The sequence below is a fragment of the Anticarsia gemmatalis genome, chromosome 26 (genome assembly GCF_050436995.1).
Source record: "Anticarsia gemmatalis isolate Benzon Research Colony breed Stoneville strain chromosome 26, ilAntGemm2 primary, whole genome shotgun sequence".
NCBI lineage: Eukaryota > Metazoa > Arthropoda > Insecta > Lepidoptera > Erebidae > Anticarsia > Anticarsia gemmatalis.
Window position 1 is genome coordinate 1,509,094 of NC_134770.1, and position 15,592 is coordinate 1,524,685.

Below are 15,592 nucleotides of genomic sequence, written 5' to 3' on the forward strand. Positions count from 1 at the left end.
TAAAATGTTGTTTAAAAATTGCATTTTAGCAGTAGTCTTGTCTTTCGGAAACTTACAAACATACAAACAATGAACATAGTGAACAACAAATATTTATTGCGTCTGGAATTCAAACAGCAGTGGAAGGAGTGTGTCAAACACCTTCATTAGTAAACCTTATTTAAATATTTCATATGACTATACATATTATTCGTCTCTTTGCTTGGTTATTTAATTAATGTGATAAATAATATTATCCTTACCCCAGGTTCAATGTAAGACACAATTAAATCAAAATCGATTCAACAAATTAGACGTAGAAGCGTAATAGACAGCCCAATATACACCCAACACAAAATTACAACAACTATTTAAAAAAAACAAGAAAAAGAAATCATTCTCTTTCCATTGAAAAACGCTAAAATCCAAGACATTTCCCCATCTCTTAGGTCTGTGAGCGCAAACAAGTAAGCGGCCGCGATTTACAGCGAACGACATCAAAAGACTAGGGCACATATCATTTAATATTCATAGGACAAGTCCCGTTTTGCTATTCTGCGAGACTCTTGTATGAGATGGGAGAATGTTTTATTTTTGTTGCGTGGCGCTTAGTATTCTAGAGTACATTGCTGCTAAATTGTGAGGATGTGTGTTGAATTGTATCGAATGTATTGAAGGAATATAAGGCCTGTGTATTAAGCTTGTGGTTCTAAGTTCGATATTTTTATCAAGAACTGTATAAAAGTTAGGCAGTCCCACTGCTGGGCAAATACTTCATAGTTTTACACTGTAGCCTATCCCTAATTGTCTATTTTCTAAGTTGTAGATAAAAGTATAAAAAAAATATTTGACGGATAAAATAATAGTCACTTAGAGTTACTGTGCAGCTCATATCAATGGCTGTACTTTTCAGACTGGTGGTAAAAAAATCGTTAAAATTTAACCCTTATTAACAAATAAATCATATACGTAACTAGCACAGTAAGAATACTACATAAAAAAACTCCCAAAAACATTAAAACCTTAGAATTAGACTTTGAAATCGCAACAACCAAACAATCTAATAAATTAGTCTAATTCACTTTACCTACAAAACAAGCTATCTACTGACCTAAATAAATCACTAGCACTACTTAAAATTCAGTTCAACATAAGTAAATAAGAGCCTTGCGCTCTTTAGCATTCCATAAATTGTAGTGAGTAATTAAAATGCTTTGGACGTCCACTGCTGATTACATAAAATACCAATGTCAATCGTTTTCTAATGTATTTCGAAATTATTTCAAAATTAAAACAATTTTGCTTTAGATAACGAGAAAAGACCTAAGAATGATTTTACTGGAGGTGTTAGCTAGAGTATTACTGGGTTCCTCTGAGATCATGCGATACACGATATTTTTAACTTAGTTAGTAATTAAAGGTCAACCTAATCAAGCCTTTAAATGCAATGTCTTAACTGCCTCCGTGGCGCAGTGGTTTAGCTCGCGCTACCATTGCGTCAGGGGATTGTGGGTTCGATCTCCACACGGAACAATTATTTGTGCGATCCACAAATTATTGTTTCGGGTCTGGCTGTACTTTGTGTCCGGTGCTTGTATGTTCGTAAAAGTCCCCGCGACACGAGAGCAAATCTTCCAAAGTAAAGTCTTTTTTAACTTGAAACTTGAAACTCGCAATAACCGGGGCCGACATTTCACGTGATCTCCGAAAAATAATGATTTAAAAAATGTATCATCAAAAAACTATTTCAAACTATCCCATATTCTGTCCTCACATAGTCACAGTACCCTACATTTGGGTCTTGTCTGGCCCCAAGCACGTGCCTCTTTGATCACGCAACACCACACTCGGCGGCTTTTTAGGCACTTTGTGGCGCCAAGGACCCTCGGGCTCACTCCCAACATGAGATAAATGAGGTCACTATCTCTTGTTGGTTTTTGGGATTGGACTACGTTTAGGGCTTTGGTTTTTGGTCTATTTTGTATAACTTAAAGATGGAAAACTAAATTGTAATGTTATATAGATTGCGCTGATGTTTAAGTTGGTAGCCGTCGCCGTCTACTGAGTAAAATTGGTTCGTTACTTGTGCGGAGGAAATCCTCCTGGAGTTGATTTTAGGTTTTTCTATTCAACTCAGGGCATAGATAGTTCAAGTTAAGTTTACAGTTCGTATTTACAAATACAAACATAAAATCACGCCTTGTTCCAATAGGGGTAGGCACTAGTAGGCAGGGACCAGAGGACGCCATTTGGTACGATCTTTACAAACTTCCCTAGCTTCATTCACATCCCTAAATCTATAAATAATTAAAACTTATTATATTTAAAGAGAAGACCCTAATTACACATTCTACAAATTTCAACCTAATAACAAAACCTTTTAAAAGGTCAAACAAACCCCTTTCCCATAAACTTCAATAGCAAACAGATCAATAGCCATATTTGACCTTAACCAAACTAAAACTATAAATACGGAACCTCGACAAACTAATAAAAGGATGTCACAACCCTATTCGTTACACCTCAATAAATATTTAACAAATATAAATCACCGAGAAGGCAGTAATTAGTTGTAAAACGTACTCAAATTCCATCTATTGTTTCGGGGCACGCATAAATCAGTTGTTGCTAGTGATGGGACAGTGTTACTAATTGAATATGTCGATAGTAGTTTTAGTTTAGTAATTTTTAAATACATATTGTATTTTATATAAAATGTTCGTTTTTCAAACGTAATAATGTATTCTTTTAATATAGTGCGATGGGTGGGAAATTAGTCCAAGACTATGTATAGATTTGACGAATTATATTTTAATCTATTGTTCTTACTTTTCAGTTAAAGCGTAAATTAGTAATTAATTTGTAGTAGTGAAGTACTTTGATACAAACAATTACATTGCAAGAGATATATTTTAATTTTAGCCGCCAAAAACCAGCCCTAGTTTATGTATCTATAAAAACGTATATCATCTGAACTTATTCTTTAATGAACAAACGATAACACAAATAAAATTCAAACTCCTTCTTCAGACAAGTTTTCGGATAATAACATGAGACAAAAAAATAAAAAGACCATTAAATTAATTAAAAATATAAAAGCCATGTTTCATAAACTTGACATTATACAGGCGTTGCTGTAACGTGTTAGATAACAGTCGTTATTAACTGAAACTTCACAGACCACATAGCTACAGTATAACGTTTAACTTGTAAATGTTACATGTTTTATGACACGTGTGAGAGGTAGTGTCTGATAAAACAGACCTAGGTTTAGAAAACGTATAGTTTTCTATGAAAATAAACTATGTTTAGTAGAATTATATAAACATTTTATGTTTAATAGTTTAAGAAATGAATAAATACATCTTACTTTGACTAAAGGTACCTAATAAGGAACGCGCATATAACCTCATAAAAAATGATTTTTTTCAGGCTCAGTCTTTTCCTGTCAGGACAGAAATAACAAATGTTTTCTTAAACTTGCTGGGCACCAAACCCGGGACATAGTTAAGTAATTAACAGCAACAATTTTGTTTAAAGAACACAACTATACACAAATCTTTAAAATTAACATCATTATAACTCTAAAAACCAAAAAAAACATTTTCGATCAAAAAGAATTCCAAAATCAACGTCACAGTTTAATTTTTTTTCAAAAAGTCTACATTTAAGTCAGCATCAAAGAATGTAAAGTTAAAACAAAGAATTTTTCAAACTTTAAATACAGGATGCAATTTGGTGACCGCGTCAAAGGGGCGGAACAGTAAACTTTTTGCCCTTCGTACAAATTGCCTCTGTCTGTAAAGTAGGGCTCAAAACTTCGCTACAGTTTTGTCAATTGAAAGAATATTACATATTTCTGGTTTTAGACATATTGTGGAAACGTCTGTAACTTAATTATATTTTTGGCGGAAGTCTTGTGAGAAAGTCAAGTTTTGGTGAAAGTCGCGTGATGAAGAAGATACATGTTTAACACAAACAGATAGCTTGAAATTTGAAATATTTGTGCGTATTTCAAAGAGTTTTTCTTCACAGACAAATCAAAGATAAAACTGGTTATCGAACTTTGGATTTATATCTTCTTATGAGGTTTGCACCACTTGGCCGGCCTATATCTCTATATATGTATATAGGATATAAAGTGTAAAGCCATGTACCTCAAAATAACAACAGTATTGGAAGTCAACTGACAAAACATAAGTCCCATATTTTTGGCGCTGGTGATGAAAGTTTTTAAGAAATTACGCCTACAAACAACTCCCACAATTGCGGGTAATTCATCATTCACATCATGTAACAAGTTTAATTAAGCAATACACCCCCGAAAGCAAAAGTAAAATAATACTAAGTATAAATAATAAAATTACGCAACTCGGTCGCAAGAGTTTTGCATACAAATTGCTTAAGTTAAATTTATTTGTTAACTTTCTCGTAAATTACATTTAAAACAAATTAAAAGGGGTGTTATAGTGTTTTGGAAATTTTATTTGTGTTAATGATGTTATTTTTTACGAACTCTTTTTGTAATATTTTTTTACAAATAGGGGGCAGCCCAAAATATAAGCAACCAATAAACATAATTGAAATGTTTGTACCATGAAAAACGAGGTAAATATATTGCTATAAGTATATCAATTTGCAAACACCAAACTGGTAGTAAGAATTTGTCGATAAAAACAGTGAAATTATAATTCTTAAATTAAAATTATTTTTCTTTTAGTCTCTGCCGACCCCCATGTACTATCGAACCAACTGAATCATGACCCATTTTGCCGATAATTCGCTTGACACCGTCAAAACAGTAAGAATTTCATCTCTATCGTCAAAGTTGCACTTAGGACATTTTAAACATGCATACGACTGTGTTATGATGTATTACGACTACAGACAACTTTGACCTTTGTTATTACAGTACGTAGATACGTTTTCGATAAATCACTCTTAATTTGAATTTAGAATGTAAATAGTCTAAACTCTTTTCACTACGAAAAAACCTATTTGTGTCAAATATCAAATAGCATGTCATTTAGAAATCTGTGAAACGATTAGGGTAACCATTATAGTCATTGCCCGTCATACAGTGATTGCCAGTGTTAAGGAATAATACGTTTATTCTAATTTCCAAAGTAACCAGTTCAAATTAATTGCGATATACGTCACTTTTAGAATATTGGTAACATTTTTAATTTATAGAACTCATGTCCGACGTTTGTGCGATAGGTGTGTAGTTCGAAAAGAAAAAGTAAGTTTGTTGCAATATTTGTTAAGGATAACACATTTGAATTAACAGTATTCGCTAGTATTTCTTGTTTTTAAGTGTTTTAATTAGTATAAAGTTATTGAAACAAAGGACTGATGTCTTTTAGAAAGAATATTTAAGTTGCGTTTATAATAGAGTTTATGTCAATGTTTTACTAAATAAAGATACTATTGACCAAAATTGTTTATCAATTCCTTAACCGGGTAACAACTATGCTGGTTACCCTATATTATTTTGATTTTTATTATTACATTATTTCCTATAATGGCCGAATAAACCATGTCCTGAGTGGGTATCGAACCCACTCCTGACGCGTCGCAGTCGTAATATGAACCCACTACGCCACGGAGCCTGTTGAAAACGGTAGAAAAGCATTATTGTATTGGCGCACAAAGATTTGTCGCAATAATGACAGATAACAAATTCATTACCAAGGAAACGTAGTTCAAGCCAATTTCGACCTACGCGTATATAGACGTGTTTTAAAAATGAGCACATGGTGGGTCATGATTCAGTTTGTTCGATAGTACGTAGTAAAATATTAAAAACATCAAACCCGACTCACTCCACCCCACTCTGATTACAAAAATACTCTAGCCCAAAGTCACATTAAAATCAAACCAAAATAACAATAATTATAGGCAAGAGTATAGGAAATATACCAAAACCATATATAAATGTAAATCCACTAATACATTATGTATGTATTAACAAAACTCACATATGAAACGAAATCTCACCCGCTGTGCGTAAAATTGTTACGCCACAGATATTCTTGCTTTGGTAATATTGAGATACATACATAAATATAAATTCTTGTATTCTTATAGATACAATAATTCCAATAATGTGATTTTCGAAGTGATCTGTGTGTTAGAAATAATTATCACATAAAATATCGTAATAAAAACGTGCATGCCTAAAATATTGTTCAATACATTTCTTGAGGGCATGCAAACTCGCCAACCTGCACTTTATCAGCGTGGTGGACTCAAGGCCCAACCCCTCTCTCGTCCGGGAGGATATCATTGCCCAGCAGTGGGACTGCAGTGGACCAGCAACGGGGCAGTAATGAGTTTTATTTTTATTTTATACAAGTCTAAAAATACATGATTTTTTACTACAACGTTGCTTTTGCTTTTCAGTTTCGATTTTCTATCATAACCAAATCCTTTGAAAACGATTAAGTTTTTGAGAGACTAAGTTATATGATAGCTTCCAATTAAACAGTAATATTTGGTTACCATCCAAGTTAATAACCGAAGAAGAATCTAAACGGTACACAAATCGATATTTATATTCATAGATGTAATTATGTTTCCAAACAAATAGCAGTGTAATCAATTTTCAAAACAATTACTTACTAACTTTCAGAGAATTAGTCGACTAAACCCATTTCCCATCACTAGAGAGCAAAATTAAGTGCCTCAGGGGTACCAACTCAAAACAATTATAACGAAATGGCGGTTATATTAAATAATCGTCTCTTTTATACCTCGGCATAATGGGGAAAGACTTCTTTTAACGTGGAATAATGAACTTTTAGGGGTTTATACAATTGTTTCGAAGAAATTATGATTTTCGCGGAGAAAAGCTACCTTCCTATATTCCTTACCAAGTTTGCTTTGGCTAATTAGTCTATTTCGTGGTGTCGCAGGTACGACTTCCAGGAGTAGAAAAGATAGGTACAAAACAGGTGTAGTAAAATAAGGAAAAGATAAAGGTAAAGAACTAAACAAGAAGAATTCCTAAAAAAATGCGTTCCGATGGTAAGCTTGAATCTTTTTTCAGAAGATATTAACAATCAATTTCCCTTGCTTCTATAAGCAAAGATGATAAGAATAATAATATATTCTATGGAACAATTTCTTCGAGCCATCAAATATATTAGAAGACATCAAACTTTCCTACAAAATCTATTTACAGACATCAAACTCTAAAGACATGACAACAGAATAAAAACATCAACTCTTATTTAACAAAACACAATCGTAACAACTTATTCTCAAGCGTATTAAAACATATTTCAAACATCTCCACTAAAAGGTTTTCAACTTTTTAACAATCAAATCAAACTTTGTCGCAATTATTACCACTTAAGTGGAAAAATAAGTGGGAAAAAAGTGGGGGAAACGCGACGCAAGTCTCGTATCGCAGCAGTCACTTGATGAATATTTATTATGGGCACGTATTTACGAATCGTGGGCGAAATACTGAGAACTTTTGCATTGGTTATAGTTGAGATGCTGAGGTACTGCCGTCATGGTTTCGCTTGAAAAAATGTGTGGAAAACTTAGGTATTAATGATTAAAGAATAGTTTTCTATTACCCATGATTGTCCCACTGCTGGGCAAAGGCCTCCTTCCGAACCATTGATAACATATTTTTAAACCTATAACTGTACCTCGACTAGACAAAGTTAGGCCTAAATTCCACAACTCTGGCCAAGTGATGTGGACATTAAAAAATGGGTTTTAATAACTTAACTTTTTTCATAAAATTATTCGGCTTTAAAAGCAATCATACAATACCATAACATAGGTTAGGTTGTCACGTGGAATTTTGATGCCTTATTTCATTTGTCACTTCTATTCTTTTATCTATTAAATAGGTTTTTTGATATTCAGTGTTAAGGTATGGTTTTTCAAAGTTAAGAAAGTATCTGAAATAGTAATTTTACTATAACAGCAATGGAAAATTACAAGAAAACTTTGAGGAAAATCTGAACAAATATTTTACCTTATAATTTGAAAATGTTTGCAAATGTCAGATTTTTTATCAACATAAACAACAACGTATATCACACCATTGACGTCATGTGAGAACCATAAAAAACCTTTTAAACAATTTTTGAATATAATTTTAATTAAGATAGTCTATTTTGGTATAAAATAATAGCTCTGTTCACAAGGAGGGCAAACGTCAGGCCCGTCGTAAAAACGTCAGCCTAATTCCTCAGCAGTAAGTTTTTGAAAAAGAAAATATAATTATCTGACCCCCCTGAATGGGGGATGGGGTATGGATAAGACAAAGAAGATACATACATGCCTTGAGCCATTAACAATGTAAGTTCCATGTGATAGGGGACGAGTCTATTGTTACATACTGGACACGTTACTAAACTTCGGACTTATTATTGATAATACTCTAATAAAAATAAGAAAGAAAAGACTACCCCACTTAGTCCGACCTGTGAATCGAACACGGAACCGTGTATAGCAGTCGGATACACTAGCGGTCGCGCCACAGAGGCAAAGATAGCACGTTGTTTTAAACATGACTCAATATAAATAAAATATTTTGGAATTAAATCTTTATCAGTTCTAGGTCTTATAATGTAAATAACAGTATTGTTATCAAGAACATTAAAGTATTTTTTATACCTAACCGGAAGCAATCAAAATTGAAGCTTATCTTCACACTTGACCTGTGAAGCTTCAGATAATAACTATTATTATAAATAATAAAGCTATCTTACTAGTGGAATGCAAAATGATATTATGTGCGTGATCAAGTCAACTGCTAAGATGACTTCATTCATCGATGGTGGCGAAATTTTGTAAAGAGGTGCTTTTCGGTATCATAGTTCTTTTACTAGGGACTTTAACAAAACTAGCCCCTGCTACGGAATATTTAAGTAATTCTTTTTCATTTTTTCAACTCTTACATTTGAAAGAACTTTTAGGCTTGAAAGGTTTCCTCATGATGTTTTCTTCACCGTTAGAGCAAGTGATAATTGATTCTTAATTGGGGAGGAGACTTGCCCAGCAGAAGGACATACACGGGCTAAAATAAAATCTATCTAGGTAAAAAATCAAGCACGAAATAACAATTCAATCCAGAAACCAAATTCAATTTGAAACGAAAATTAGTCAGTATCGGGAATACAGTGCCTAATACATACATACATACAAACATACAGGAATCTGTCGAGCAATAAATTGTGTTCGGTTCAACCGTCGGTGTATTACGTCCAACTGATTTATGTGGCGGATATTGCAATTGTTAGATAAACTTGCAAGCGATCAATTTGAATGCATTTTTATGATTTATTTTTTACTAGCTTTCCACAACCTGAACTTAGCATCCGTTATAATGAAAAATCTTGACTGATTTTGTAAACTAATTACTGTTTTCTTCTTGTTAAGTTAAGCTTCTTTTTCTCGTTTACCATAGAAAAGAGATTTTGGAAGCATAAAATAATTTAACACGCTCCTTTGTGCATTCGGTCAATAAGTACATTATGTCCCGAAATATGTGATAATTATTAAATAACTGAAAATTTCATGACACATTAACTCTAAAGGACTGCTATTATCCTTACAGACTTTTGTACATCGCTTGCGCTTACTAAAGCTGCGTTAAATATAATAAAGTCAATTGGAAAAGTAATACAGTAGTAAGTACATCCAATACATAAAAGACCAGAGAACACCACTTGGTACGATCCTTACAAACTCATTTTGCTTCACTCACATCCATACAGCTGTAAGTATCATAATGATATTAAAACAAGATTCAGTACCAAGAATCGATTACAGCTTCTATATTATTATCTGATACATTTATTTTTGTACACAAATATAAAAACTGGTATAACTATTATAACACCTGCCGTCCCTAAATAGAACAGCCATAATGTTACAAATACTGACGTCAAACCACTTTTTCCTCAATCACCATAAACATTAAACTTAAAGAACGACAGGTTATATATAAGGAAAACATGATAGTTTTGCGTCAATACGCATTTACACACAAATATCACGTTTTGAAAGTTATTAAATTCCAAAGTTTATATCTACATAGAAATTTTTAAAATAGATCTGAGTCTATGTTTGTTCGTAAAATGTATTATTTGAAACTATTATTTTATAATTCAGTCTTCAAGTCTTTGCAGGCAGCCTGAGCCCTTTTTTATTCAGAGGGAAGACCCTTGGTCAGCGATGGACTCAAAGTCTAATCCGTAACTGATTCCCTAGCTGACCCTTGTCCAGTAGTGAGACGGTAATAGGTTAAGTTTATAATTACTTATTATGTTACTGGTAAAGAACTAATCATTCTCAGATAAAGAGAAAAGATTTTTGAGCTCGTATATCTAATAGTTTGTAGGTGCCTCGATATTTTGACGGAAGTCGCATGAAACTAATAAAACTGAAAAATATAATAACAATAATTTTTCAGGCCTAAATTTAATTACATTTTTATTTATTTCAGGATCGTCAACAGCTGTCCTCTACCCAACGCAGAGCAGAAACCTCACATATACACCAGTCATCCCTATTTTGTGCCACTATAGTTCCAATCTTTACTAAAATATATATGATTAAAGATAAGAAATCTTATGATCAAAAAATGCCGCATACCACTTTAAAGCCTTCACGATAACCACAACCGATTTTAATTCTTCGAAATTTCCTACAGATAAATCTTACAACTCGCGGTAATCGAACCTTGGAAAGTACACAACAGCGCACAGAAGGACGTAGGTCATGGTCACCAAACCACTGTGATTGCCCTGAGCGTTTCAATGACTAGACAAAATACATAACTAATATAACTATGTTGTCTTTAAATAATACTTATATGTCTGATTATATGTACTTTGTACTATATATTTGTATGTTTGTAAAGTACTTATGAAAAAGTCGAGAGAAACCGCGGTCAGGGGCTAGTGGACCACCGACTCCAAAGTCCATTCTGACTAATCGAATCAGTAATCAAAACAAAAAATAGATTTATTAACAAAAAACTGTATGGAATTAGCTTTGTGGAGTCAAAAAACCCATGAAAATCTCAAAATTGATTGTACAAAGTCCAAATTGTCGTTCTCACAGGGGTCCAAAGTCCTCGTTCTCAGGCTTTCGAGGTATTGAGGGAGATACACATTAGATACACGAATCGTGCTCACTGATTTGGTCACGTTAAGCTCCCTTCATTAAAAGAACAATTTTTGTTTTGTTGTGTTAACTGTCTGCCTGAAGTTTTCCTAAATCATCATCAGTATTTAACTGCCCCATACAAAAACCTACAAATGTGTGCCTCGATGTCGATGATCGTCTTTTTGAAATGAAAAGAAAATGGAATCGTGACATGCATTGGTTCTCATGAGCCCATTACGAATGCATTTCGGAATCACAAAGTTGATTTATTAGGCAATAACCCCTTAACTAATCAAATTAATCAAATCATTTATTCATTTAGGTCAAATATTGACACTTATGATAGTCGTTACAATTACTGAATCTACCACTAGCTCGGAAAGGGGGTAGAGCCTTATATGAGAAGAGCTAGCAAGAAACTAATTCTATAAACACAAATGCAGCGATTATCTAGCTACTGACACTGTAACTATCACGCCAATTCACATAAATTAAACACAAGAATTTGAGCGCTTTTAAACGTCCAAGTCAAAGTTAACATGGTACATAAAAATCTCATCTATTAGTACCTCAACTTCAATAATATTTTCAAGTCCAAACTCCGAATCGGAGTGATGACGAAAATCCGTTGATAAGTGTTGAGACATGATATTATTTAGTCAGGTTAAGGTGAAGGACGTAGTTATTATCTAATGGACCTCTGGATCTCAAAGTTTTATTCAATATTTATCTCGCTTTTTTCCTGTTACTGTTTTTTGCTGTTAACTTGTCTGGTATGTTGTGAAAATGTTAATGATTTTTTTGTTTGACTTATGAACAGGTTGAGATTTTGTTGAAGCAAAAAACTACTTAGTATTTTAATTGAAAAGTCCACTTACTAAAAAAAATGTGACAGTAGAATGAATGTCGAGTCTAATTTGAGTAAAGCTTAGTTAATGACACCACAAATAATATTCAAAATAAACTATTTAATATAATATTAATATGGCATGTCAAAAGTAGATTAAGTTAATTGACGTAATAAGTAAGAATACTTGGCGAATCAGAATATCTTCAGTAATTTGATGGCTAAATATCTTTTTACTCTATTACAATCATAAATTATTTTCTATCACTTGTCTCATTACGACCAAAATACAAAATTAATCATTAAACAACAAGTGACTCATTAAGCAAAAATATTTTTGACAAAAAATTCGAAATGAAAAAAACACAAAACATTGAGAACCACAAAGTATATCGAGGCAAAACCTGTTCGACAAATACACAGAGCGCGATTACTTAAGTCGACAGTTGTGTGTCGTACGGCACACCAGGCGGCCGCACACACATGGATTTTACCGGGAAAACCGCTATCGTGACCGGAGCCAGTTCCGGCATTGGAGCAGCCACGGCCAGACTGTTATCGCTCCGAGGTGCGTCGCTCGCAATAGTCGGGAGAAACGAGGAGAGATTACTGCAAGTAGCAAAACAATGTGAAGAAGCAAGCAAACAGAAGCCGCTATGCCTCCTTCTGGATCTAACCAGCGACGCAAACTGCGAAGAAGTCGTCAGAAAAACCGTTCAGACGTACAAAAGGATCGATATTCTCGTGAACTGCGCTGGAAAAGCGACTGTCACATCTCTATTCGATACAACGATGGAAGTGTTTGATGAACTAGTACAATTAAATCTTCGTGTACCTTACAAGATGACACAATCTTGTCTGCCGTACTTGAAGAAGGCTAAAGGAAACGTTGTCAACGTCTTCGGAGCGCAAATGAGAGTCCGACCAGGGTTTTTGCCGTTCGCGATGATTCGTGATGCTTTAGAACGGTTCACTAAAGCTGGAGCTCTGGAACTTGCGAGTGAGGGAGTGAGAATGAATGCTGTACGTCCAGGAATAACAAGGACGAAGTTTTTGGCGAATTTGAACGTGGATGATGAGCATATGGATCTGGCTTATGATACAATAGCTCAAGAGGTGCCGAATCATCAGATTATTGAGCCTGAAGAGATAGCTAAGATGATTGTTTTTGCTGCTAGTGATGAATTACCGAACTTAAACGGTGCTAGTTTAACTGTAGACGGAGCCGCGTCGTCTTATTGATGTTGTGATAAAAAGTATTTTAAAGTATTTGATAATACTGTGGAATGATTTCTAAGTGATGGTTGATCGCTCCATTCGAATGTAAGTCTAGTTTTATCAATAAAATATTATAAGGTTTTGTGAATGGGATTGTGAGTTTTTGTTATTTTTTTAATAGGTCTGTCTTTTGTACTAAGCCTGACTTCTTTTATGTCTTCTAAAGAGACCAATTGTTACATAGTACCATTATATTAATCTTCCAAAACTAACCTATAAGTATCATCATATCAACAGCAGGTCATTGAACTGTCATGTTGTTTTGATTACAAATTAACCTCTTAGTATTGTTGTCACTAAAACCATTACTAAAACGACCTGTAAATATGACAAGGGAATGTTTACAATCTAGGGGGTGTAAGTGGAATTGGGGATAAAAGTGCTTTTTCAACTCAAAATAGAAAATAAAATAATTATTGCACGTAATTGCTAAACACACCTCCATTGCTCTTATGTTTGAACATATTTTTGAAATATGTACAAAAATTATATAAATAACCAAGGTCAAAACCAACTCATATGTAAACCAAAAATAGGTTTTTCAATAACAATAAGTACATCCGCTGTTTAAACATCAAATTGAAATATAATTCGTTGTTTCCCATTAAATATGCGTGCGATCGTTAAAATACCTCACTTGAATGAACCGGTCGAGCCGTTTCGAATGTAGGCGCTAAAATACCAACACACAAGGTAGTTGAGAAAACATTTTGTCATCGATTATTTTTGAATTTTTGCGAGTGTTGGATTAAGCCATTAATAGTAAACTAAGTACAAGTAGTCGCTAAGGATTTAAAGACCGTCCATTTCAGGACTTTCTTTTGTAATCTTTCTGCACTTGCTCCCTTTATAAGCTTTTGTTCTAATCATACACTATTTCGTGCACACAATGTGCTCAAAAATAGGAAAATACAGATTTTCTTTTGCATATTGACTTAAAGATACTTAGTGTATATCTATGCCCAGCTACGGAACATCACTCACATGAGTATCAACATTAAAACATTCAAAAAATTGCTTTTTGAAATGGTGAATACTAACCGATATATAGAACAAAATATTTTAATATTCAACTTATAAATGTCAAACTATAAGTTTACTGTTTGAGGAAAAAGTCTCAAGGTCTTAAATAAAATGCAAACATGTTTCATGATACAATGTTGCAATGAAACTTGTTATATGAGTTCAATGACCTTAAGGGCATTCATTCTGACCTACTAATGTATTCAGTTCAGGTTCCTTATATGGCGATCGCATTTCTTATACAGTACTTCAAGATATAAGTTGATCAATGTATTAATGAGATGACAAGCTATCAAACTATGTATAGGTATATTTGCTAGTAGCTTAAAGTCAAATCAATTCAAATTATTTATTTTTAAAACACAGATATTATAATAAGTTGTTTACAATTACATTTCATCTAGCTGTGTTATGCCATACATACCATAGCAAAATGTTAATTTGAAAAAAAAAAATTATGTAGCCCATAACTGTCACACTGCAAGGTTGTCTCTCAGGATGAGAAAGGGTTAGGTTTTGTTTCCACCATGCTGATACGGGTAGTGGACTTCGTATCCTATATATAAAAATCGATTCCCATTTTCGGAAATGCAGGATTAATGTATTTATTAAACGCTGAAGCCAGGGCTATTTATTATTTTTTGTAAAAAATAACCTCAAAAAAATTATAATCCATAAAATAAGCGACTATTAATCATTTATCACGACTTGTAAACTTTATAGAAGCACAAAAACATAATTATAAACACAAACAACAAAAAGTACGAATAAATAAACAAACAAAAATTGTTTACGCTTAATTTCAATGTCAAACTAACCACAAGAGTATGATTTTAACTACTAATCAATCACTTTGGTTCCACCACAAGATACATTTAAACCTTAGGTTTTACCACTTTTAAATATCTATCAAACACCCAAATGTTATTTTGAAAGCAATTTTCACACATTGTCCCTAGCAGATCGGTCATCTACATTACATTCATAATATCCTACGCTGGCTTAGCAGCAAGGCTAAAGTAGTAATAATAAAAAAAATATATCATTACTATGAGCCTGTATCGTCCCACTGCTGGGCAAAGGCCTCCCCCATAGCTTTCCACTGCAAGCCATCTCCGGCGGTCTGTATCCATTTCGGGTTGTAGGAGTCGAGCTCGTCTCTCCATCTTTTGCGAGGTCACCCTCGCCCCCGTCTCCCGTTTGGCGGGGTCCACTTCGTTGCTATTTATATCTATTTATATTTTATATTTATATATTTCTTTCTTATATCATTATTTTTTATATATAAAAAACAAAACATCTAAATAAACTACACTGTAACAC

At 33.5% G+C, this 15,592-nt stretch overlaps 2 protein-coding genes across 6 annotated transcripts in view; one reads left to right on the forward strand and one right to left on the reverse strand.

The window, feature by feature from the left end:
• The window catches only part of sm (heterogeneous nuclear ribonucleoprotein L), a 469,971-nt gene that overhangs the window by 151,250 nt on the left and 303,129 nt on the right, over window positions 1-15,592 (reverse strand). The gene's annotated exons all lie outside the window — the stretch shown is intronic.
• LOC142984160 (3-oxoacyl-[acyl-carrier-protein] reductase FabG-like) lies at window positions 12,405-13,339 on the forward strand. The gene has a single exon (XM_076131575.1). It carries the CDS (start codon window positions 12,452-12,454, stop codon window positions 13,208-13,210), a length of 759 nt encoding a protein of 252 aa, XP_075987690.1. The 5' UTR covers window positions 12,405-12,451; the 3' UTR covers window positions 13,211-13,339.